Source organism: Schistocerca nitens, chromosome 4 (assembly GCF_023898315.1).
Source record: "Schistocerca nitens isolate TAMUIC-IGC-003100 chromosome 4, iqSchNite1.1, whole genome shotgun sequence".
Taxonomy (NCBI): domain Eukaryota; kingdom Metazoa; phylum Arthropoda; class Insecta; order Orthoptera; family Acrididae; genus Schistocerca; species Schistocerca nitens.
The window spans coordinates 269,165,684-269,193,478 of record NC_064617.1 but is presented as its reverse complement, the minus strand read 5'-3'; the positions used below and the strand labels follow the sequence as shown (position 1 = coordinate 269,193,478).

Below are 27,795 nucleotides of genomic sequence, written 5' to 3'. Positions count from 1 at the left end.
GAAGGAAGAAACGAGAAGGGGAAAAAGCAAAATGACCGCAAATAGAGGTCGTGGGACCGTCCGTCTCCGGACGCAGGCGCTAACTACCCCCTTGAGGGGGAGGGACTCCTTTTAGTCGCCTCTTACGACAGGCAGGAATACCTCGGGCCTATTCTTACCCCGGACCCGCAGGGGGGCAGTCCGATATGGCTGATATGGAGACGACATAGGGTGGTAGAGGGAACATGAGAGACAGGACAAAGAAGGAAGCTGAAAATCACAGTGAAAAGACGCAAGGCAAAGCCCAACCGGTAAACCCGCCTGAGGGCAGGAATCAGGTGGGCAATGTCCTTGGTCTGGGAACAGGATAGAATAGAAATGATGAGTGGGAGAGGAACGGACAGCGATTGCATAATAAACCAGAAGCTGGGACCATCGAACAGAAAGAGGGGGAGGGAGGGGGGATTCCCAGCTTCAACCAAGAGACTATCAACAGGGCTAGTAGGGAAGGCACTGGTGGCCAAACGGATACCATGATGGTGGACCGGATCCAGGAGGCGCAGTGTGGAAGGAGCAGCCGAACCATAAACTTGACAACCAGAGTCCAAGCGAGACAGCACTAAAGCCCGATAAAGGCGGAGGAGAGTGGAACGATCTGCACTCCAAGAGGTGTGGGCAAAGAAGCGAAGGACATTGAGTTTACAAAAACATCCTATCTTCAGAAGTCTGATATGAGACAGCTAAGTAAGCTTGCTGTTGAAAAGAAGACCCAGGAAACGAAACTGTGGGACCACAGGTAATCATGCATCGAGGTAGAGCTCTGGAACAGGGTGGACCATAGTACGGCAACAGAAGTGGCCATCCGCGATTTTAAAGGAGAGAACTGAAACCTGTGTGAGAGGGTCCATGAAGAGGCACACCGTATAGCACCCTGGAACTGCCGCACTGCAGAGGCCATCAAAGAGGAACTAACCCAAATACAAAAATCATCCACATACAGAGCAGGGGTGACCAAAGGATGGACAGAGGCCACAAGTCCATCTATAGTAATGAGGAAAAGAAGTACAATCAATATGGAACCCTATGGGATGCCATACTCCTGGGTCCATGGAGAACTAAAAATAGTACCAACCCGAACCCTGAACAACCAATGGAACAGGAACTGGTGGATAAAAATTGGGAGTGGGCCCCAAAGATCCCACTCATGAAGTGTAAGAAAGATAGGATGGCTCCAAGCCGAGTCATAGGCCTTGTGAAGGTCAAAAAATACTGCAACGAAATGGCGGCGCTGGGAAAAAGCCTGTCGAACTGTGGATTCCAAGGGAAGTAAATGATCGATTGGAGACTGTCCCTCTCAGAAGCCACACTGGTAAGGGGACAATAGATCCCGAGATTCAAGGACCCAATTGAGCTGACGGGCTGCCATCTGTTCAAGTAACTTACAAACAACGTCTGTCAGACTAATTGGCCAATAGCTTTCAACAAACAGTGGGCTCTTACCAGGCTTAAGGACGGGAACCACATTGGAGCCAAATATGGTTAAACACCCAGAGATGATGTTGTCATTGTGGAGCACTGAGATGTTGAAGCAATTGGTTATGAATGAAGTCTGGGCCAGGGGCCGTATCATGAGAAGAAGACAGTGCGGAAAGAAGTTCCCATTCAGTAGAAGGTTCGTTGTAAGATTCTGACTGACAAGGGGTAAAATGTAAGGCGGAAGCTTTGGCCCGCTGTGCCTGGTACAGGAAAGCAGCTGGATAGGTGGCTGATGTGATGCTGTTGCAAAATGGGTCGCAAGATGTTCCGCGAGAATCAACGGGTCCATGCAAAGACCACCTGGGAGGGAGGGAGGGTAGACTGACGATGGCAACCTTGGAGAGAGCGAAGTGTAGCCCATACCCGCAACATAGGGACAGTAGAACCGAGGGAAGAAACAAAACGTTCCCAACACACCCGTTTGCTCCATTTATTAAGTAATGGTCTTTGGCGCGGAGGTGTTTAAAGGTAATAAGATTGGCAGCAGATGGGTGCCTCTTAAGGTGTTGTAAAGCTCGACGGCGATCATAGATGGCAATGGCCGTACTCCACCACGGGACTGGTCGGCAGCGAAATGGTCCAGATGAGCATGGGATAGCAAGGCTAGCAGCTCGAACAATCGCATCAGACACGTCACGTAGGACGTCATCAATACAACGCAACAAAGAGGGAGAAAAAATGACCTGTGCAGTATATAGAGGCCAATTGGCATATTGGAAAGACCAACGAGGTAAGCCATCCATCGGGGAGTGGGAAGGGAGCGAGAGAATCAACAGGAAGTGGTCACTATCGCGAAGGTCGTCGTGTAGCGACCAGTATAATGAAGGGAGGAGGGAGGGGAAAAGAAAGAGAAAGATCAATGGCAGAAAAGGTACCACGACCAGCACTGAAATGGTAGGGGAGCCATCATTAAGAAGGCACAAGTCATGGTCTGCAAGAAACTGGTCTATGAGAAGACCCCGACTAGATGGAAATGCACTGCCCCACAAGGGATTATGAGCATTAAAATCCCCGAGGAGGAGGAAGGGAGGAGGAAGTTGCTGAAGAATGGCAGTTAAAGCAGCAGGTGTAATAGTCCTGTCAGGAGGGAGATAAAGATTGCTAACTATGACCCCAGAGTCCAGGTGGACCCTAACAGCAACCGCTTCCAATTTAGTTTGAAGAGGAATCCATATGCTAGCAACATACATATGGACCAACATACAAACACCACCAGAGGCCCGCAGGGGGGCGACCCGATTGCGACAGAAAGCATGGAACCCACGGAGGGCCGGCGAGTGATCATCAGTTAAATGAGATTCCTGTAGAACCCCACAAGCTGCAGAGTAAAACGAAATAAGGGATTTCAACTCTGGAAGATGATGGTAATATCCTTTAAAATTCCATGGGGGAACCACAAAACGATGATTCAAATAGGGGTGAACAGGCTAAAGCCAGTCATGCCGCCGGGTCACCATTTGTCACAGACAAGGAGGAGGCGACATCCATGAACAGCAGGTCAGAGTCAGGTTGCGAAGGTGGAGATGGGACCTCTGGCGACACCAGAGGCTCCTTGTCCCGGGACTTATGTTTGTTGTTCTTTTCTGTTCGAGTTCGAGGAGGGCTGCTGCAAAAGGGAGCCAGCTGCAGCAAGATGTATAACAGAATGAGAGCGGGTGACCTGAGGGCCCACAGACTGTGGTTCTTGTGGTTGTCATGTGGCAGCAGATCTTTGGCCTGGAAGGTGCTGGGAAGGGGGCAGATGCCGAAGAAGTGGGACACTTCTCCAGAAGGGAAGTGGGAGCGGCGCCAGGAGGGGAGGGTGTGGGAACTGCAGGGGAGGGGGGAAGGAGAGGGGTTCGTGACTCGGGTAAGGAAGGGGGAGGAAGGGGTGAAAATGTAACTAAAGCCTAGCTAGACTTCATTGAGACAGGATGACCTGCGTACTTCTTACGATCCTCAGTGTAGGTTAGATGATCAAGGGACTTATACTCCTGTATCTTCTTTTCCTTCTTATAAGCCGGGCAATCTGGTGAACCTGGAGAATGATTGCCATGACAATTAACACACACAGGAGGGGGAACACCGGAACTCCCCTCATGGAGTGGACGTTTGAAGTCACCACAGAGAGGGGTCTGTGAACAGTGGAAAGACCTTCTCATGGAATGCATCTCCTTCAAAGGCTAGGATAAAGGCACCAATATCAATGTGATTGTGCTTCAGGCCATTCTGAACACGCCGAACAAAGTGAACACCCCGCTGTCCTAGATTGTCCCTAAGTTCCTCATCAATTTGAAGGATGAGGTCCCTGTGAAAAATTACACCTTGTCCCATATTCAAAGACTGGTGGGTGGGGGGTAATGGACACAGGAATTGTGCCAAGACGGTCACAGGCACGAAGGGCCACAGAGTTGGCAGCTGAAGCAGTTTTGATCAACAACAAACCCAACAGCATCTTGCTCAGAGAGTCCACTTCGCCAAACTTGTTTTCAATGTGTTCCACAAAAAATAAAGGTTTAGTATTGGTGAAACATCCCCATAAGTCCTGGTGCAAACCAGATAGCAGGGGAAAGGATTCACACTAGCCGACCAGCCTGATCCTCCTCCCAGGGGGTAGCCATGGAAGGGATGGCTGAAGGGGAAGAAGAAGCAGCACTAAAAGAATCAGTTCCATTCAAAGAGACGGCCATAGAAGAACAGCCAGAGTTCTGAACCCATATACATTTCATTTGCATAGTGTCTGCCCTGATACCATCCACTCTGATCAGTGGCTCTCCACATGGGCGCCACCCAGCCACAGCAAAGGGCCGCCTGGCACAGCGGTCATTGCTGGGAGTTCCGATGCTTCAGGATGACAAGCAACCACTCCTAGGCTTACATGAGGTGGTCACAGCTCAGGTATCAGAAGTGTGATCCCTGTGGTTTCAGGGGGCTCAACCAAAAGGGTACATAGAGACCACACCACATGGGCTGGCTACCGAGCTGGCTATGTACCCTAGCATCAGACAACGACGTTAAGGATCTAGGAGGGCACATGTTGGAGAAACTAGGTAAGGTGCTCTTCCCTAATTGGCTCACACAACGGAATAGAAATTTAGTAATGGAGGTCAAACCCCAGAGGAGGACCAGAGGATACCAAAAGGATGAGGTAATCACACAACAAAACCAAATCATATAGCCAACATAACCAGGAGGCTAGCAGGGCCAACATAAACAAGGACACCGAAAGAGGGAGAGGAGGGGAAGGAGCAAGGACAGGACAGGAAAGGAGGAGAAGGGAAAGGAAAGGAAATGCAGCCTGTGAAAGAAGGAAGGCTGCAATAGCTCGCCACGCACGTGCTCACAAACGGACCGTGAGCCCGCTGGGAGCGTTTGGAATAAGTGTGACTAGGAACATAAAAACTCGTGTGCCTGCGCCACTTCCCTTCAAAATTCCTTCTTCTCTGATGTTACTTTGGAGGGAAGTAACTTTAAGGCTCTGTGAGTGAAGGGTTCTGAGGAGTGAGATAACATATGGTCCTCTCAACTAAATGTTTCCAAAGAGCGAGTTAAAGCCTGATGGTCTCAAGCTGCAGCAAGTTTCACTCACAATCTTCATGGGACTCTTCAGACTGCATAGCCCTCGATCTTTTAGCCATTCTGGTATATTCAATAAGACTGCCATTTTATAGGTTTATTTTATTTGTAAACAGAACAAAATCAAAATGTAATGAGTAGGCACCCAAATCACAAAGCAAACTTACCTAATTTGTTTTTTCTACATAAGAAACAGTGGGTCTTTGGTGTATAACACCAGGATGATTCATCATCATCATCATCATCATCTAAGACTGATTATGCCTTTCAGCGTTCAGTCTGGAGCATAGTCCCCTTTATAAAATTCCTCCATGATCCCTTATTCAGTGCTAACATTGGTGCCTCTTCTGATGTTAAGCCTATTACTTCAAAATCATTCTTAAAATCATTCTTAACCGAATCCAGGTACCTTCTCCTTGGTCTACCCCAACTCCTCCTACCCTCTACTGCTGAACCCATGAGTCTCTTGGGTAACCTTGCTTCTCCCATGCGTGTAACATGACCCCACCATCTAAGCCTGTTCGCCCTGACAGCTACATCTATAGAGTTCATTCCCAGTTTTTCTTTGATTTCCTCATTGTGCACACCCTCCTGCCATTGTTCCCATCTACTAGTACCTGCAATCATCCTAGCTACTTTCATATCTGTAACCTCAACCTTATTGATAAGGTAACCTGAATCCACTCAGCTTTCGCTCCCATACAACAAAGTTGGTCGAAAGATTGAACGGTGCACAGATAACTTAGTCTTGGTACTGACTTCCTTCTTGCAGAAGAGGAGTAGATCGTAGCTGAGCGCTCACTGCATTAGCTTTGCTACACCTCGCTTCCAGTTCTTTCACTATGTTGCCATCCTGTGAGAATATGCAGCCTAAGTACTTGAAACCGTCCACCTGTTCTAACATTGTTCCTCCTACTTGGCACTCAATCCATTTATATCTCTTTCCCACTGACATTACTTTTGTTTTGGAGATGCTAATTATCATACCATAGTCCTTACATTTCTGATCTAGCTCTGAAATATTACTTTGCAAACTTTCAATAGAATCTGCCATCACAACTAAGTCATCCGCATATGCGAGACTGCTTATTTTGTGTTCACCTATCTTAATCTCACCCAGTCTATTGTTTTCAACATATGATCCATAAATAATATGAAAAACAGTGGAGACAGGTTGCAGCCAGGATGATTAAAACATCTAAATTACTATGCTGAGCAGAAGGTTTTATATAAAGCATGACATCTTCCCCCTCCCCCGACCAATCCAATTTTGATGAAACAAAGCCTGCGTGCTGCCCTGAACTATGCTCAAATTATGTGTGAAAACTTCATAAATATCTGTCCTGTTGTTTTGGAGAGCAGCGTGTTTAACAGACACAACAGTTAGTGCCCATGTCATAACCTTACAACTCTATTAAGAAAAATAAGTTACAAGCAACTACATATTAAGCCCTATCAGTGGGAAAAAGAGAGCTAAAAACAAGAACTTCCACTAGGAGAAAGGTCCAGAAAATATGTCATAGAGACAGCAGAGGTCCCAGACCAAAGATTAAATGTTCTTTGAAACATTGCTACAAAGGATAAAAAGTAAAACACAGTTGACAGCCCACGCATTATTCGCTACAATGGCCAATAACTCAGACACAAACATACACTAGAACATAACTGGTTAAAAAGGGGGGGGGGGGGGGGGGCATTCAGTGGGGTATGGCAAACTGTCAAAGGTTGATGACAAATAGCACAAAGTGGTGAGGGATCACCACTTAACAAATGTGATGGCTAAAAAGATAGTAAGACAGTATCCAATACACAACCTAGCTAAAATGATCTTGCAACAAGAGGACCGAGAGCAGGTCGGCCAAGTTGTTGGGAGAGGTTTGATTTCCTGGAGGTTGTTACCATGAGAGGATCATTGGTGATGCCAAAGTGACACCACCTGCTGACAGACGGCGATATGAAGACCATCCAGAGGGATGGAAGAGTTACCAGGCTGAGGTGGGAGGACTGCAGCCTTGGCAACAGCGTCAGCAGCCTCATTTCCCATCAGACCGATGTGACCAGGAACCCACATGAACATCATAGGGGCCCCGTAACAGCGAGCAACTGGAAGTTTTCTTGGACCAGTTGCACTAAGGGATGGACTGTGTACAGCACACAGGCTCTGAAGGGCGCTGAAAGAATCTGATGGTATGACACAATTAAAAACACTGTGTGTTTGTAGGTACTGGGTGGCCTGATAGCGGCGAAGAACTTTGCTGTGAATACTGAGCAGTGTTCTAGAAGTCAATACCCGACACCACAGTCAGTCTTAGAGCCACAAAGGTGCTTACGCTAAGTTTCGTGCAAAGTGAGAAACTTACAGTGATACATTTAATCCAGAGTAGTTTCCTTGGGAAATAAATGAAGTCCAAGATGAACACAGGTCACTGCATGAAGCCAAGGTGGTGAAGGGTTCACACCCATCGGGAACATGGCAGGTAACGTGAAGTTAAGCTGCCGGAACAGCATCTGAAAGCAAACCCTAGGAGGTAACAGAAAAAAATGGCATGGTCCATACTTGCAGTCAAGGGAGTCACTGAAAAAGAGGGCACAGGATCGCTGGATGAGCATGGTACACAAATGGCATGTGTTTCCACTGAGGAGGACATAACGCCGAATGGGAGTGGTAGCTTGATGGTTTCTGTGTAGAGACTCTCTACAGGGATAGTGTAAAAGGCACCAGTGGCCAAACATACTCCACGATGGTGGACTGTACAAAGATGGCATAAGATGGTCGGATGTACAGACAAATAAACGAAACACCATAGTCTAGCTTCGAATGGACAAGGGATTGGTACAAACAGAGGAGGGTGGTCTGATCCGCACCCCAGGAAGTACTGCTTACGACATGTAGGACATTGATGGACTATGTGTAGCGTGCAGCCAGGTAAGACACGTGGCAGGACCAAGAAGTTCTTTAACAAGCATGAGCCCCAGGAAATTTGTACTTTCAGTGAACAAAAGAGCAATAGGCTCAAGATGTAAAGACGGTGGAAGAAACCCATTGCTGATGCACCACAAGTAAAGACAATCAAGACATTGTTGAAGAAGCCACTCAAGGAGACAAGTCTGTGGGGAACTGCAATAGATTGCAAAGTCCTTGGCAAAAAGGGATCCAGAGATGCCTGGCAGGAGACAACCATAACAGTGTTATTGACTGTAGCAAAGAGGATGATCCCCTGTTCTGAATGACATTATCTGTTACAGGAGACCAGAAACTGGGGAATGGGCACCCAACTGTTTATAATGGATGCAGTTCACCATCATAAGACGATGATTAAAAATGTGCAGAGCACGTTTGCGCATGTGAACTGTGTCACTGCACAAGTCAGTCCACCAGGAGACCAGGACATGGCACAGTAAAGATGAAGTGTGAGATATGAAACATTCTGCAGCAGTAAGGATAACATTCATAGGGTATTCCAGCTGGTCATCACAACTGGCAAAATGTTATTTGTCAAAGGTTGTCAGAGTCAAGTAAAGCCTCCAGTTGGCCTTAGAAAACTGCCAATTGGGTTTACACGAAGGTAGGGTAGGAGTCTGCAAATGGATGTGCATGGGAAATGGTCACTTTATAGCATGTGACAGAAAAGACAACAGGCAAGCTGGTCAATGCAGAATGAGAGGTCCAAATGGGAATGTGTGAATGGAGTCTGAAAGGAACATGTGAGCTTCAGTGTTAAAGAAAGATGAGGTTGTGTTGATTGACAAGGTCAGCCAAGAGGGCACCTCTCTGACAGCTTCTTACAGAGCCCCAATGGGGATGGTGCGGATGGTGCATGTTAAAGTCACCAAGCAGCAAAAAGAGGTGAGGGAGTTGACCAATAAACTGAACAAAGTCCAACCATGTGACAAAGAATGATGGAGGGATGTAGACATTACAAAGTGAAAAGGTGAAGCAAGGAAAGAAAATGTGGACTGCAACAGCATGCAGCTGAGTGTTCAGTAAGATGGTTTGGCTATGGACATCATCCCTAATCATCAGCACAACTCGCCCCTGAGATGGAATGCCATCCTGGGGGGGGGGGGGGGGGGGGGGGAGGTCAAAGCGGTCACAAAGATACAATTTTTTTCTTGGAGGCAGAACAAAGCTGATGCTGCGATTCCATGAGCAGCTGTAATTCCTCCTTGTTGGATCTAATGCTACTAACATTCCATTGGAGAAGAGTCAACTTGAGAAGAGCCATAATGGGGAATGGGGAGAAGGGAACAATATGATAGTCACCACGGCTGCCAAGTGCCACCTTTAAAGATTCCTTGCTGCAGGGCGCAGAGGCTGGAGGGGATCCATGAGATCTACAGAGACATTGGCATTCTACCTTGGTCGGCCTAAGGATTTCAGGGCAGAAGAACAGTAGACAGAACACAACAGTGAAATGGAGGTCATCCAGATGAGGGTATCTCACAGCGAGCCGGTGAAGACAATCTCCAAGTCGAGGAGATTTCTTAGAGCCTTTACAGTTGGCAGATGAAGACTCAGATGTTTGTTGGCTGAAGGGATGTAAAAAGTCTTCATGGGAGTATTCCTTCTGTCCTTTCCAGTCTGTGGATTGCATAACAGGTGATTTTGCCACCGAGAGTGAAAATTTAGTGGCTTCTTGTGCAGCTGTAGGAGGGGAGACAGGGGTGTTACCGCAATACTGGGCAATTTTGCAACTGCAGTGTTGAATTGGAGACCACAAGTCTGCATCGCCATGTCCTACATGGAGCAACGCATAGCAAGAATGGTACTACAGGTGCCATGTGGTAAAACGCAGGGCTTTCAACAAGCCAACAACTTCCGAGCAATAGGATGAGGTACTTTTTCCCTTCACCTGGATGACCCACACTTCAAGATACAGGGGGCATTCACTGGATGGGGCAGCATGGTTGCCATTACAACTGATATAGCATGTAGAAGGATGTGGGCAATCATCCTCATGAGCATCCCTACCCCAAGTAACACATTTGGTCATATTTTGACAGGACATGCGAGTGTGGCTGCAATGCACTGGGTTTGGAATGTATGGTCCAGCTGTGAGGACTTTATCTGCAATGGAACTACTACTTGATCAAACATGAGAAAAATAACGTGCATAGGACTAAGATGGCCTCAACCTTTTCCATTACCTGAGGACTGCAGGGACCTCTCTCTCTCTCCCTCTCTCTCTCTCTCTCTCTCTCTCTCTCTCTCTCTCTCTCTCTCTCTCTCTGTCTCTGTGTGTGTGTGTGTGTGTGTGTGTGTGTGTGTGTGTGTGTGTGTCATCAGCACACTTACACTTATAAAAACAAACAAATGTGGAGATGAACTACAAGTGTTGTACACGCATGGAGCTGCAAGGAACTTACATGCCTGACGTACCATGAGGAGCTCGCACCAGACATTGAGTGGCAGTTCCCCCGCATCAGCACAGATGCTAGGTATGGGAATGGTCCAATAAGCACATGTGGCCAGCCGAATCCCCCCCATGATGGACCATTACAATGACCCGCAAGTAAGTGGGGCCTTGCTGACCTATACACCGTGCAACCGCAGTCCAGCTGCAAACGCACAAAAGACCAATAAAACTGACGGAGACGCACGCTGTCCGCTCCACAAGACCTGTGGCTAAGGCACTTTATGATGATCAGTGCCTTCAGGATTCTGGCTTTCAGATTTCGCAGCTGTGGTAACCACGACAATTGGGAGTAAAAAATGAGGGTTCGCGCCTGTGCCGCCGCCGCCCCCCCCCCCCCCGATATACTTATCTGCAGAAAACTGAAAACCCGTCTTTGCAGTCCACTCCTCTAACCTCCGCACTGTAAGTTGCAACCAACGGCTCACCGTTACAACACTGGAGGAGGAACACAAAACAGCAAAATCATCTACAAATAAGAAGCACTGTACAGGACTTCTTACGGTAGATGTGATACTGTTGATGGCTATGGCAAAGAGGGTAACACTTAAACACTGCCCTGAGGAACACCATTCTCCTGCTCAAATCGATCAGACAGCAGTCGTGTCACCAACTCGGGTCCTAAAAAACTGCTGGGACAGGAAGGAAAGACAATACGAAGATGGGGAGGTGACCATGAAAGCCCCATTGATGCATTTGTGTGAGAATACAGTGTCTCCAAGTAGTATTGTATGCTTTACTTATATCGAAGAACATGCCGATACAGTGATGCTTATGGAGGATACGCTGCTGAATAGCCGCCTCTATGAGGGTCAGATTGTAGATAGTGGACTGAACTCTTCGGAATCCACACAGAGCGGCTAAGGAGTTGCCTGGTCTCTAACAACTGGATCAGAGGACTTAACCATTTGTTCCAGGGTCTTTCCTACACAGCTCGTTGAGGCGATGCTCCGATAACTACTGGGATATGTGCAGTCCTGAATTGTCTCTCTCCACGAGTTGGTGAAGTTCCTGTCTGCCATATCAGATTAAAACATTTGAGGAGGATTTCCTTTGAGGTCACTAGCAAATGTCGAAGCATGCAGTACTGGTTTTTGATCATGACTGGGTGCAGTGTCATGAATCTCAGTCAGTGCCAATTCGAGCTCCCACATGGAGAAAAGGGGAGTTGTAGGTTTCAGAACTGTTGGACCTGAAGTCCAACTTTTCCCTCTCTACAGTTGCACTATAGTGACGAAATGCCGGATCCTGGCTTGCAATGGCAGTAGTTTGTGCAAAACGTTCAGCCAACGGCTGAGCAATGTCTCTGGGTGTGTTTGGAGGCACCCCCTCCCCCCTCTTTCAGCACTGCTGCTATCAGTAAATGGCTGCATTTACCAGAAATCGTCTGGATGGCTTCCCATACTTTTATAGAAGAAGTGGAATGATTGATAGAATCCAGGAACGCTTACCATTGTCTTTTCTAACTCTCCCTAATGACGCGTCAAACCTTGGCCCTTGCGACTAAATGCCCTAAGGCTGTATGCTGTCAGTCGGCACTTAAAATGATGAAGAGCCGCATGGCTTTCCTGGATCGCAGAACGGCACTCATCTGTCCACCAAAGTACTGGTCACCTCCAAAGGTGATCTGAGGACTGTGGGACGGAGAAGTCAGTGGCATGATGGATCACTCCTGTGATGTGGTCCACCCATCCTTGGACCCTGTCGCGGTGTTCGAACACAGCCAGCTGGCTTGAACGCCTCTAGTTAGTTAGCCCTGCTGACCAACCATTTTAGGGGCTTAACTTCAGGTGGCGAGCCATTTAGTACGTTAAGATGGATTGAGAAGTGGTCACTGGAATGAAGGTTGTAAATGACCTCCCACTGAACAGAGCCTGTGAGGGCGGGAGAACAGAAAGAGAGGTCAATGGCTGAGATTGAGCCAGTAGCAGTAGAGAAATGTGTGTGAGTACCCGTGTTGAGGATGCACAGCTCGTGAGATGTCATGAGGCCCTCTAAAACCCGACCCCGAGGGCAAGTACTGGTCGAGCCCCCAGGACATGATGGGCATTGAAGCCTCGCAGGAGGAGGAATAGTTGTGGGAGTTGTGAGAGCCTCAGTCTAGTGCGTCTTGCGGAGAGAAGTACAGCGAGCAAACACTGATCCTTTGACACACATGAATTTGAACTGCAACTGCTTGTAGATCAATAGCCATGGGGAGAGCAGAGGAGTAGTGACAAACACTGCGACACCTCCCTTGGCCCTTTCCCCCTGATAGGGCATCCTTGTGGTATAGCATATATTCCTGTAGCACAGGGACATCAGTATCTTTATAATACGTTTCTTGCACAACGAAAGCACAAGGGACTTGCCTGTGCTAGGAGTTTCAGTTCCTCCACGTGAGTCCTAAACATTCATGTTCCATTGCAGTATGGAAGCCATGTCATCGGTGCAGTTTTAATTAACCCCTATTTTTGCACCAGGGAGGTGAAGCACTGGAAGAGTGAGGGGGAGTGGAGGGGCTGCCTGGATACAATGCATCTAACTCCATGATATCCCCCTCATGAGTCAGATGGGAAAGAATGACATCCAGCAGCACTTGGGACAGCTTTTGATCCCAATGTCGTGAGCCTTTCCCTGTATCCTGTCCCTTTGAGGATGAGGGGAAAGGGGGCATTGAGAGGCACTCTGCTTTTCTTGTACCTTCTGTATGCTCAGTGCGGAAATGTTGTTGGTATTTCCTTGTGAAGCTGGCTGGATTGCTCTGTCCTTACTCTTTTTCCCTTGATGTGTACACACGTAAGTACAGGTGTTTGTGGTGGATACAGGCACACTAGGCATCGTCTATGTCTAAGCGTTCACCTTGGGAATAGATTTCTGCACCATGGAAGAACATCAGGTGACAAAGAGAGAGGGTTTCGTCACCTTATATTATTTTTTGGTTTTGGCATAGGGGGTCTGCTTGGTCATGTATCTCCTGTATTTTGCATTCTTCAGCAAGAAGAGGGCAGTCTCGGCTCCAGACTGGGTGGTTCCCCAGAGCAGTTGATGCAGATCACTCGAGACAGGCAGTCAGTCCCAGCGTCATAAGCGGCTTTTCCACAGTTCGAGATATTGTTGAGGTGTCATCATTACACACTGTTCAACGCAGTATAGATTACAAAACTGCATACACTGACAGAGGTCCTACAAAGAGCACAGGAAGCAGCTATACCACAGGCAAAAACTGGTGGTGACAGAAACAACCGTGGTCAACAGAACTGGCAAGATCAAGGAAGGATTCACAGGACAAAATAAAATACTAATAACAAGCAAAGACAGCTCCTGAAAGACAGATAAGACTTGATCTGTATTGTGATGCTAAACAGAAATGCCAAAAACAACTGAAGACAACAAGGCAAGACTACTGGACCAATTTTGTAAAAACCCAGCTACAGAACGACATCTGGGGGCAACCATTCAAGATAGAAACAGAATGAGTTAAGACACCAACAGTTCTGTTAACACTAAAACAAGCTGGTGGCACAATGACCAGAGGATGGAGAAGCACAGCAGAATACATTCTGAACAGGCTCCTCCCAGATGACGACCCCACACAAGACGAGCGACACCATGCCGGCCTAAGAGAGAGCATGAGGCAACCATACATCAGTGACAGTGTAACCGTGTCAATCACGCAAAAAGTTGCTACGGCAATCAGGAGGCTTAAAAACCAAAAAGCATCCAGCCCAGACAAAATACTTTCAGAAACATTAAAACAAACAGTAAAATAAATCACACCTTTTCTTACTAACATGTTGTATGAGGAACTACTAACAGGCATACTTCAAACCTCTGGAAAACTGCTAATGTAGTAATAATCAGGAAATCACAAGACAAAGAGCCAACAGAACCCAAAACGTACCAACCGATCTGTCTCTTGAACACTCTCGGCAAAGTACAGGAAAGGCTCCTGTGTGACCATTTACAATCACACAGACACCTCCTCGGCCTAACACCCCATCAATTCGGCTTCAGGGAAGGTAGATCAATAGAAGACGCCGTTGACCAAGCTCTGGCAATTACAAACAACATCAGTGACAAATACGCGGCCACCATTCTAATCGACATAGCTGAGGCTTTTGACAACTTGTGGTGGCAGTCCCTTTTTGCCAGGTTAAGGGAAATGAGGCTATCAGCTGGTACACGGAAGGTTGTCAAGAGAATAACAAAGGGATGTCCACAGGACTCGATCTGCGGAACAATAGTCTGGGATATCGCAATCGAGCTATTGCTGAACACCCTGGACAGTAACTATAGGGCAAGAGGTGTGGTGGCTTATGCAGATGACCTGCTCATAGTGGTGTCAACCAACTCGAGAACAGCACTAGAGACAAAAATGTATGCAACTGCTTCAGAAAATTAACAGTTGGTACAAAGAAAATAAATTAAAAGTAGCTCCCAACAAAACTGTATATTTACTGCTCAGAGGGACACGACAGAGGAATCCAATTAGACAATACAAGCATACAGAGGAAGCAAGCCACACGTTATCTTGGACTGCATCTAGATGAAAAACAGACTTTCAACCATCATATAAAATTGACAACTGACAAAGCCTCCAAAATTATGCACAAACTAGCAAGACTAAATACAACTCAGTACAAATTACCTATTAAGATGATAAGGACCTACCACATAGAATATTTGAATCCACCGCATGCTTCGCCGCACGTGTTTGAGCTCACAGACTGAACATACAGACTAACAAGACAATTTCAAGATGAGGTCAACGTAGTGGACTCCTGAGAATGAGCGGAGCCTTCAACACCACGACAATCAACCCTCCCTGGGCCTGGACTGTACCAGGGGGTTTGTGTGAGGCATACGGGTCCACCTTAGGCTGGGAATTGTGTGTTACCCAGTCACCTATTGTGTGTCAAACGCGCGAACCAGCATTCACGAGCACAAAGGTAGGAAGAAGAAACTTCAAACGCTGAAGCAGAGGTAGAGGGAGAGATGGAGATGAAGACAGATAGAAAACCATGAGGGATTGTTCTGATATTGGGCTACTGAAACTGCAACATCCACTTCCAAAAATATACAAGACATGTTCTCCCAGGGAGGGGAAAAAGAATAGGAGGACGAGGAGGAGAGACAAGCAGCATGGAAAGGAAGAGGTGCTGCAAAGGCTGGGGGCCCGTGGTAGCCAAGTACAAACTCACCGAAGAGTGGTGAGCTCCCTGGGAGCGAGACACTCATGTGAGTGTGGATGTGCTTGCCTGTGTGTATGAATGGTGTGTGGGTGTCTCTTTTGCTCATGAAGGCTGTGACTGAAAGCTTTGTGTACGTGTCTTTCATTGTGCCTGTCTGCAATGTAACATATATTTTTTATGGTAAGCAGCACTCTACATTTGCCTACTTTGTTGATCAAATAAATATATAATGTGACTGGTATCCATTTAACGTAAGTTTTTCTTTTTTCCCCCTCACCCACAGATCACTTTTGATATCTACCTAAGAAACTTGTTAAGAGACAAAAATCTTTTAAAGTATTAATATCCCACTCAGTCGGTACAAACAAAAATAGCTTAACATTTTTAGTTGTATCAACATTCATGAAATAGTAGTTTGAGATTGTTCAATACTCACCTTTTGACCTCGGGTCATATAAACGAACGTGCCTGTCAGCTGAGGCTGTTACAAGTGTTCTGTTCAATGGGGACCAATCAGCATCAAAAAATGGCTTGTTCCCAACAAGTTCAGTTTTAATGCCACCAAGTTCAGCATCCCATGTTCTTAATGTGTGATCCCAAGAGGAAGTACATATTTCAGTGGTGTCAATCCACAAGGCAGAAGAAATGCACTCTTTATGGCCTTTTAAAGTAAGTACAGGAGTCTGAAAGAGAATCAACAATATAATGAAACATTTTTCAAAATAAACTGCCATAGAAAAATACATACTTTCTATATACACACAGTAAAAACTTCTAAGGGAAAGAATATGCGGGTCAGAACATCTTCATATGGTCTTACAATTAGCGGAGGTGGTTTACTTCCTATGAAATGATGTACAGCACATATCTGGGTAAGATGGATGAATGCTTACAAAATGAAGTTTTTATCTGAGTGGTTGCAGTTAGTATGTACTAAAAATGTGCAACAGTGAAATATGGTGCTAACACAAACCTACTTCAGTAAAAAAATACATAATGTGAACAAAATACTAAGGAACCTATCAATTTTTAGCTTCTGAGTAATTAATATGACACTTGGCTTTTATCTTTCAGTAACATTCATTTTAATGGCCTCTACAAATCTTTACTGGGGTGGGAGTATTTTCAAACTACGTTCATTACTAACAATAGCTGAAGTATGACCAGTTTTAACTGTAGTGGCATGATTAGAGATGGCAGAAAAATCATAACACAATAGGGCTGAATTTAGAGATTTGTTAGAACTCAGTCCTTAATTAAAACTGAAGCCTTACAAATGCCCAATAATTACTCTTTAAAATATTATCATTAATGCATGACATGATGCAGTGGACGTTACAGTTAGTGCAACAAACATATGAACAATAATGTTCATATATCCACGCCCCTACACATGTACTTTGTACTATATAGCTATGACAATAAAAGTGAGGCATGTAACAAATATTAAATATCTCATGAAAATTTCTCCTCCGAATTGTCGGTAATTCCTGCAATGGAACAGAAATTACTCACTTTGAAGCATACGAATGAACTAATTGACAGTACAATGCAACTTTAACTACATAATGGCTCCACGAGACTAAATACAATATTATTATAATTAATAGTTACTAAGGTTTTCCCAGTGGTTTCACTTGTGTACATGTTCAACATATATACTGCTCCTATTGGACCTAAGAGGATATAATTAGCCATTTCCCTACAATTTTGCCTGCATATATGTATATAACATATAATGTGCACATCTCTTCTTGCCCCTCCCCTCTCCCTCTCTGCAGCCATTGCTTCCCTATCTGTCAATCTCATTCTCCCATCTCTCCCCATTCATGCCCTCCCCTCTTTCTGTCCATCTTGTCTTCCTCTTACTTTGTTCATCTAATCCTCAACCCCCTCTCTCTTTCCATCTCCTCCCCCCTCCCTCTTCATTTTTATGTATCATCCTGCCCTCTCCCTCACTACCCCTACCCTCCTGGTCCTCTCCCCCTAACCAAACCCTCTTCCGCCCACCCCCCCTCTCAACCAGCCCCCAAGGCATGCCCTTCCACAAGTGTAGCCCCAGCAAGAGAGGCTGATAAAGTTGGCTGGCATCACTCTCACAACACGCCTCTTGTTAAGTACAGCCTGCATGCCAAGGGCTTGGAAACACTATCCTACAGTGTATAGGCTGCCATGCAAAGCAGGCCAATACCACTTCAATACAACACACTGGTCAGCATACCTGTCGTGGAACTGAAAACAGTTTCTTGCCCCTGATGTGTAGGTTGCTCTGCAAAGCAGGTCAATACTGTTCCCACACTATTCACCTGTCATGCAGGGTAGCCTATACAGCAAGAGCTATTGCATTGAAACAGTCTTTATGTTGATCATCTCAGGGCATGGAGGTTTTGTGTCAAATTTGGCTTACTTTGGTCCAGCGGCCAGGGAAGAGTTCTTATCCATCCATCTGGAATTTTGGCCCATTCAGGAGTAAGGAATCCAGCAATCAAGTGATTTATAAAGAGTTAGTGTAGTGGATGCATTTTAAATTTGTTGATTTTAAGCGGGGGGGAGGGGGGGGGGAAGGCGGGAGGTGCTTGGTGTGTGTGAAAAAAGTATCACTGAGGACAGAAGTGGTGCAGAGGAAGTACATTTTGTAGCAAGTGTCTACCGTCACTATCGATAGTTTTCTTTTCTCAGAAGGAATTTTAGGTAGCATTCACAATCCACCAGGAACTGCTTTTCTAAAACACACACTCTACTATAACACAGCACATTGGAAAGAAATGTGGCATCCTAGATTTACAGATGTGAATATAGGTTATCGACTATGATAACGATGAAAACGAAAATAAGGAAATGAACAGACTTTGAACACAACTTATGATGTGCCTTGACTGACAACAAATCAAATATAAAAAAGGTTGTTAGAAATATAGAGTAAGCAATCGTGCCATTGAATAATCATCATTTACCTTTTAAAAGTTAAAAAAGTTATAGAAACATTTCTTTTCATATTAAAGTTTAATTAGGTACTAATGTTGGTGATGGTAGAGTGGGGTGGGGGGGTGTTTATAAGCTGGTATCTGATTTCAGTAGGGGTACAAAGGGTGGGAATCACTGGTCTAAAGGATGCAAATTACTCATTGTTTTCTTATTTGACTTTCCTTTCCCCATGAATGAAAGAGTTGGCAAAGCAACTGATACATAAGGGTGCACAATAACTTTGGTGTGAATTCGAATCAGCATGAATCTGGATCAAATACAGACTATTTTAAGTGTAAAAAATGACTCTGAGCACTATGGGACGTAACATCTGTGGTCAGCAGTCCCCTAGAACTTAGAACTACTTAAACCTAACTAACCTAAGGACATCACACACATCCATGCCAGAGGCAGGATTCAAACCCGCGACCGTAGCGGTCACGCGGTTCCAGACTGAAGCGCCTAGAACCGCACGGCCACACCGGCCGGCCCATTCTAAGTGTAATCTTGCATAAGTTTCATAACATCAAGCAGGACATGATACTTTTAATTCCATGAAATATTAGAAGCCGATATGAATGTAATGACAACTGTGTTTGCTGTTGTATTTAGAGGTGCAGCAAATTAAAGATTGAAATATGATCTCTGAGATACTTTACACCTGACTGATTGTGGTATGTTTCCAGATTTTTCACTTGATTTGACAAAAGTCAAATGGAGTCATTGATTAGACTGGAAATTGAATAACACCGCAAGTTAAATTTTGATTAAAGTTAACAGTAAATACATCGCAAAAAAAATAGAGGGACAACATTTTAAACACACATTATTTTTTCAGGAAATTATTGGAGTGAAACAAACTTTTGTTTTGGAAAATGAAACCTTTATTTAACAGAAAAGTATACATCTTCTCATCACACATGTTGGTGTTATATTTGGCTGTTTGTTTGCTTTAATGATTAAAGGGACCAAATTACAAGATCACGAGTCCCTCCTACCTGGAACAGGCAAGCGAATGAAACTACACACCAAAGGATGGCCTAGTGTGCTAAACCCAAGGAAAGAAAATCCCAAGCTCTAACGAAGGTCAACAAAACCTAGAGAAAGGAATAATGAAACAGAAAAAGGGGAAAGGAAGAAAGGCAAGCGAGGTTCCCCGTCCAGGCAGCAGCTGGAGGCCCCCAAAGGCAGAAAGTGTGATGGCTGACATATCAACCCCCCCAACTACAAGAAGCACCTAACCCAACAATAACCAGAAAAGACTAGCAACAAGGACATGTGAGAGAAGCACACAGAAACAGAGGAAGAACACCAAGTCAAATGTGTGTGTGTGTGTGTGTGTGTGTGTGTGTGTGTGTGTGTGTGTGTGTGTGTGTGTGTGGAGATGATGGGTGCCCAACAGCACGGACATCAGCGCCCTTTTACTTATAAAAACAAACGAATAAGTAGATAAAAGTGTTGTACAACATGCACTTGAAATGACCACACAGTCACTCTGCATCACAAGCACTCTCACGTGCACTAAAATCAATTAGGAGGGAAGAGAGCTAATCAAGCAATTAAAACACGGAGATAACAAAACACAGAAGAACTAAAAGAAAAGCACAGTGAAATGTGACTGGCTGACCACTTACAAAAAACTAGGGTGAGCTAGCCACCGTTTGACACATTAAGAACATCTCCTTAAAATCTTCTTAAAAATGCTGGACAATTCACAAAACTTTAAAACGCTAACCACATTAGTTTGATCATTACATAAAATACACGGAAGATCCGCTGGCAAATCTGCCACAGTCTGCTGGCTGGCAAATAAAATGCAGTCCAATAAAATGGGGCGCACCGTGATCTGCACACAAGCACCACACATTGGAGGGTCCTCTCACCAGAGTAAGAATCCATGTGTCATGGGGCTGTGGCCTATGAGAAGACGAGTAAGAAGGACCTCGTCCTGCCGACATGGCTGGAAGGAAGGACTCCATGGCTGAGTTATGGGCTTAATGGCATGGAGCTTGTTATTGGTCACTGCCAGCCACTCATCTTCCCATTGACACATGACTTCGTACCTCAACCATGAGGTGATAACATGCAGTGGGATAGCACACTGAAATACCAGAGGATCATGACATGTCTCCTTGGCTGCTCGATCCACCCTTTCATTCCCTGCAATTCCAATGAGCCCAGGTACCCAGCAGAAAGACACCTACTTCTTCAGTCGTAGTTGTAGGAGGACATTCTGGATTACTCTGTCTGCTGGCTACAAACACTGGAGAGAGTAAAGGGCGCTCAGAGAATCTGAGCAGATGAGAAATCTAACACAGGGAAAATGTCTCATCTTCTCCAGTGCTCGCAAGACTGCATATAATTCTGTATCAAAGATGGTTAATTCTGGAGGCAGTCTGACCTGGAGGACACGATCCGGCAAAATGACAGAGCAATCAATAGTGTTCCCCTGCCTAGACCTATCCGCAAAAACAGTTACATGGTCGTGGTACTCAGATAAAAAAATCAGAGAACATTGCATTAAAAATGGAAGCAAGAGTGCTATCTCTCCTATACCACACCAAATCTAAAATCACTCTGGGCCTCTCCAGTAACCAGGGCAGCTGGCAGTTAAAACTCTGGATTTGAGTTTGTACTGTCTCCACACCGAGTGACTCCAGCACACGCTGCACGTGGATCCCAAATGGCATCATGGCTTGTGGATGGTTGGAAAACAGGCATCCCAGAGGTGGATGAGCAGCTGAAGTTGGAGCTGCAAGGAACTTACATACCTGACACGCCATGAGGAACTGGCGCCAGATGGTAAGTGGCGCTTCCCCCACCTCAGCACAGATGCTAGGTATGGGACTGGTCCGATAAGCACATGTGGCTAGCCGAATCCTCCCATGATGGACCGCAACAATGAGCCGCATGTAAGAGGGCCTTGCTGACCCGTACACCGTGCAACTGTAGTCCAGCCGCGAACACACGAGAGACCAATAAAACTGAAGGAGACGTGCCCTGTCCACTCCCCAAGACCTGTGGCTAAGGCACTTGATAATGTTCAGTGCCTTCAGGGTTAAAACTGACAACCCCTCTTAGCAGCCCACTCCTCTAAACCCCGCCATGTAAGTCGCAACTAACGGCTCACCGTTACAACACTGAAGGAGGAACAGAAAACTGCAAAATCATCTACAAATAAGGAACACTGTACATGACTCCTTACCACAGCTGTGATACTGTTGATGGCTTTGGCAAAAAGGGTAACACTTAAAACACTGTCCTGAGGAACACCATTCTCCTGCTCAAATTGATCATACAGCGTGTCACCAACTCGCATCCTAAAAAACTACTTAGACAGGAAAGACTGTATGAAGATGGGGAGGTGGCCACGAAAGTCCCATTGATGCAGTTGTGAGAGACTACAGCGTCTCCAAGTAGTATCGTTTGCCTCCACACGAGTCCTGAACCCATTCGTGTTCCACTGTAGTATGGAAGCCATGTCATTGGTGCAGTTTTAATTTACCCCTATCTTTGAACCGGGGAGGTGAAGCACTTGAAGAGCAACGGGCAGTGGAGGGGCTGCCTGGATATGAGGTGTCTTACTCCACAATATCCTCCTCATAAGTCTGACTGGAAAGAATGACATCTGATGGCACTCAGGACAGCTCTTGACCCAAACGTCATAAGCCTTTCTGTGCATCCTGATCCTTCGAGGATGAGGGGGAAAGAGGGCATGTATTGGGTCCAGCATCTGCACCATTGAACGTGATGCTCAGCTTTATGCGAGTCTCCCGTAATCTAGATGGAATTACATAAATGCTGTGTACAGCCGTATCAGAGTAGAATGGTCCACAACACAGATGGCATTGTTGAGGCATCAAAGAGTATTGAGGTGCAACCAACATGTCCATTTTAGTTGACTAAGGTGGGGTAGCCTCATCAACTGAGCTAGCATCAAAGACCCATTGCACAAAGCCCCGAGTCCACAATGTTGAGGTACTGGCCATCAATGAATAGATTTGGATGGGAATAGACTGTACAGTGATGACAGATGTGCATAATATAGACATTGGCAGCTAAACAATGGAAGCCATGAGTGAGAGCCCAAGACTGCACTCGGAGTATCGCTCTCTGCAGTGTGTCCAGCAATGCCCATCATGGACAAATAAAAATGAATGCTAAAATCATCAGCATACAAAGAGACAGATGCTGTAGGGCCCTGCAGTCACCACAAGACAATTGATAGGCACTAAAAAGAAAGGGACATTCAAAACAGAACCCTACAGAACACTATTCTCCTGAAGAGAAAATGTGCTAGTGGGGGTGCCAACCTGTACCTCAAAAGTGCAACCTGAAAGAAAGTTCTGGATAAAAATCGGGAGCAGGTCATTGAGGCCCCACTCATGTAAGATGGCAAGGATGTTGTGATACTACGTGGTATATACTTTATGCAGATCAAATAAGACTGCAATGAGGTGTCAACTCAGGGCAAAAGCCATTCGGATAATACACTCCAAGTGGACTACATTATCTACAATAAAGAGGCCTTCGCGAAAACCACCCTAGGTGAAAGCCAAAATGTCCGGGGCTTCATGGATCCAATACAGCCTTTGACACACCATACATTCAAGTAACTTGCAGAGGACATCGGTTAAATTTATGAAATAATAATGTCAAGCTGAAGTGATGGCTTAGTCAATTTTGCAACTGGAGTAACGACACTTTCGTTAAAAAGGACAAGTATGTGACACTGGTTACTCACCAGTAAGTGTTGAAGCATTTGGTTGTGCAGCTGGTCCTGTACAGGAGTCATGTTGGTGCAGAGAGCAAGGGCACTGGCAAATTCCCACTTAATAAATGGGCCATCATAAAGCTCCAGGTGGCAGGAAAAAAAAAAAGATAAATGGAGACATTTCAGACAGTGAGAAAATGGAATGCGGGCAGATAGTGGATTGACACTGAGGCATGTGTGAAACAGCAACCAAATTGCTCAGCAACAGAGTCCAGGCTGGTGAGGCTAACACCATTCAGGAAAATTTTTGGGACCCATGTAAGAGGACAGCGGCCAAAAATGTGCCTCATCTTTGCCCACAACTGCGAATAAAATAATCCATTTCTCAAATTTAATACAATAACAGCCCGGGCATGAAGCTGTTTAAAGGCCAGGAAGTGGTCGAGAGATGGATGCCATTTATAGAGTTGGAAGGCACAATGGGGGGGGGGGAGGGGTCTTTAATAGCCACAGCAGTTTTGGGGTCCACCAGGGACAGTCTTCTGTTGGGGAGAACCTGAGGAATAAGCACTCACCGAAGCAGCTGCTGAAAGGGTCGTGTCAGTCAAAATCCATACGGACTCATCAATGCCATCATGTGGTAGAGTGGTTAGAATGGCAACCAAGGAAAAGGCATCCAAATCTACATTAGTAAAGGCTCATCTGAGAGGGTGTCCAGGCAAGTGATGTCAGAGAAAAGATAAGACGATTAGAAAATGAGTGCTGTCACACAAATTGCCATGGACTCCCCACTGAAGAGAGATGAGGAATCCAAGGCTACAGAGGGAAAGACCAATGTCCGAGAATGTGATGTGTGCCCCACTTAAGTGTGTGGGGGCTTCAACATTGAGGAGACAGAGGTCGAGCCCTTCCAGCAGGTCTTCAACAATCCTGCCGCAGTCGGTTGCAGCAATATCACCTCACAAGGGTTATGGAAATTAAAACCCTGTAAGAGAAGGTGGGAGGGAGGTGCTGAGGAGAGAGGGGGCAAGAAGAGCAGCAAGCATAGGAGGCTGGTCTGGGGGGGGGGGAGATAAAGATTGCATGTTGTTACCGCAGAGTCAAAATGGTTCTAAAAATCCACCACTTCCAGTGCAGTATGAAGAGGAACCCAGGAACTATCAGTGTCCATGTGGACCAATGAGTGGACACCACCAAATGTTCGCAAAGGGCTTATCCGAATCCACCAGAAGGTTTGTACACACACCACAAAGTATCGACGAATGAGAACCAACAAAATGAGATTCCTGCAATACAATACATGCTACAAAATAGAGAGAAAGAAGATGCTGCAATGCCAGAAGGTGAAAATCAGTACAATTCTACTGGAGGAGAGTAGTACAATAGGCTGGATGAACATCGAACAGGCCTGAAGCAGCCATAGTGCTGAGTCAAGTATGTGGCCAGTAAGACAGTAAGAACGGAGGGGCATCTATGAATATATGATTGGAACCAGATTGAGTGGGAGTGGGGACACTTCAGGGATGATCAGGGGGGGGGGGGGGGGAGGCGGAGGCACCTCTTCCTATTTTACATACCCTCCTCTTCTCTTTCGGAGGGCGAGAAGGAGATGTGGTCAGGAAGAGAACAAGTCGCAGCTGTATCAGACTACAAAAGAGAATGAGCGGTCTTGAGGCTCAAAGAGTGTGGGTCCCACATTCAACTCTAAGTAACAGGCTTCTTGTCCTGGAGATACCAGGGAGGGAGGTTCCTAGAGAGAATCTCAGCCCACCTCCGGTGGGTGTTAGAGAAGGTTTCTTCTTTGGCCAAGAAGAAGAAGTGGTTCCATGAGGGGAGAGTATGGGAACCACCAGGGAGGAGGAAAGGGATGGAGGACAGGACATAGGTAAGGAGGAGGAAAGGACTCAACAGAAGCTACGGTAGATGTTAAAAGCTATCAGTTGGAGACTGTCGAATTTGTCAGGTAGGGTAGACAGTTGTGTTTTGACTTCTTTAATCTTCCTTTCCTTTTTATACATCCAACAAACAGTCCACACACTTGGGCGGTGAGCTGTAAGGAGACCCCACATGGAGAGGGTGGCTGCAGTCGTCGCAAATAGGGTTTGCCTCACATCATAAAGACATATGACCAAAACGGAGACACTGGAAACAGTGCAAGGAAAGTGGGATATAGGATTACTGTGACTTTTTCCAGAAGGGTATATCCTTGAAATGCCAGGATTGAAGCTCCAGAATCAACTGTTTTTAGGACCTCAGGGCGATATGATCACCATGCTATGCTAGATTAGTCCCGAGTTCCTCATCAGATTGAAGGAGTCCCTATGAAAGATAATTCCTGGGTCATAAATTAAGGACTGGTAAAGAGTGATGCTCATCAGGATGCATCCTAAATGCTTGCAAGCACAAACAGAAGCTGATTGACTGACAGAAGAGGTTTTGATCAGTAGGGAGCCAGTTCGCATGTTAGTGAGTAAGTAAACTTCACCAAACTTATCTTCGACATATTCTGCAAAGACGAGTGGTTTGGCAGCAGTGAAAGTCTCCCTGTCTGTTCTGGAACAAAATAAGGAATCCTTTGCCCTTGAGGGAAAGGGTTTCTGAGGCCCACAACTGTGCGGCAGCAAAATCTGTCCATTTCCTGGACTGCTGCTTCAGTATAACATTAGCTACTATGATGATATTACACATACGTCCACCATACTGTGTTAGATGAAAGCAGGACTCCTCTGTAAACAATACAGTTGGGTCACTAACGCTGCAGCTACCTGCTGCACTTAGATAATTTTGTAGCTCACGGGCAACCACAGTGCACCAGTGGAAAGAAAAATTAACCACATATTGGTCATCTCTTGTCAAATTTTTCCGTTGCCTCTCTTACCCTTGCTTTCTTTAGTATGTATCAGTTTCACAAAATTGTTTCCAAACCCTCACAACAGAAGATAAAGCCACATTAAGCACTGTAGGCACTGCACGAATAGTCTAAACCTTCCTCTAGTAATGCCATTGCCCAAACATGTTCTGCATCGGTTAAGATGCCTCATGTTGACTGGTGAAATGTACACAAAGAGTTCAGAGACTCAATTGTTACTTACACTCACTGGATGACAGGGTGAGACATTGCTCATCCATTTCACTCTTAGGCGTAGCATGATACGTAAGAGCAAAAGAATGTATCTTAATCACAGACTACATATGTGGTGCACTCAATCAAATTCTTGTCCTTCAATTGTTTTGAGCATTGTAGTTACACATTCAAGAGAGATTTACTTTGATTTGATTAGAGGTGGAGGGGATTTTTGTTCATTGTTGCGTTGACAAGGTCATTAGAGATGGAGCACAAGCTCGGATTAGGGAAGGATGGAGAAGGAAAGCAGCCGTGCCCTTTTGAAGGAATCATTCCGGCATTTGCCTTAGGCAATTTACGGAAATCATGGAAAATCTAAATCGGGATTGCTGGACACGGGTTTGAACTGCCGTCCTCCTGAACTGAATGCAAGTTCAGTGTGCTAACCTCTGCAGTACCCCACTCAGTTTGATTTGATTAATGTGCCATTTCTCCATATTTGATTTTTTTCAAAATTAGATGGCTGTAAATCTCATTTAGTGACATTCTATGTTTGGTTAGGAAAATAAACTATGCATAGGGAATAAAATTTTGAAAGTACGAGAGATGCACTGGCAAAATTGAAGCTGTCTAATGGATCATGAGTCATACCTGGATAACTCAGTAAGCACTGTCCATCACAGGCAAGATTCTGGGTTTGAGTACTCATCTGACACACAATTTTAATCTGCCAAGAGGTTTCAATAAAGCAGATAATCACTTATCATATAAAAATTACTTCACAGTTGTTTCTGGCATCTACATTCCACTCACTATGACGTGCACTGTCTTACCCACCCTGTGCTGAAATGTCACACCAACGGCCAGATTAATGTGTGACACAATTCGAATGACACAAACATCAAATTACTCCAGAAGCCATGGTAACAGGACAGCTCCTGCTCAGTCTCAAACACAATAGCTAACTCAACTGCTTGTGAACACATGGGAGAAGTGTCTTAAGCATTGTTAGGGTAGTTTATAAAGGTATAAGGAAGGAAATGAGAAGAAGGAAAGTGGGAGGTCAAATTCCTCTTGAATAATCCATATTCTCACTTCATATTATACGGAAATGATGGTTTCTCTTTTCAGCAAACATATCAATAACTGACTTACACATAAGATAAAGGAAATGCAACCACTGGCCTGCAGTGAACTAAAGCATGGAGCACAGAGACATGTAACAAGAAACAGTATTCACAGTGGCGTTCGAGCTGTTGCTCTTTTCTTAGCACAAGTAAATAAACTGACACAGCAGACACACCCCACAGCCAGCTGGATGCACACTCCTTGGCCTACAGTGAGACTGGTTATCGATACTCTATTACAGAAAGCAGTTGCACAAACTGATGGAAG

General features: G+C 45.5%; 1 protein-coding gene across 1 annotated transcript in view; it reads right to left on the bottom strand.

Moving 5' to 3' along the window:
- LOC126252952 (ribosome biogenesis protein WDR12 homolog) overlaps nucleotides 1–27,795 on the bottom strand; it is a 45,009-nt gene that overhangs the window by 9,777 nt on the left and 7,437 nt on the right. Inside the window, exon 7 of the mRNA XM_049953966.1 lies at nucleotides 16,095–16,341. Within this exon, the coding sequence (XP_049809923.1) occupies nucleotides 16,095–16,341 (247 nt within the window). The remainder of the gene's footprint in view (nucleotides 1–16,094; nucleotides 16,342–27,795) is intronic.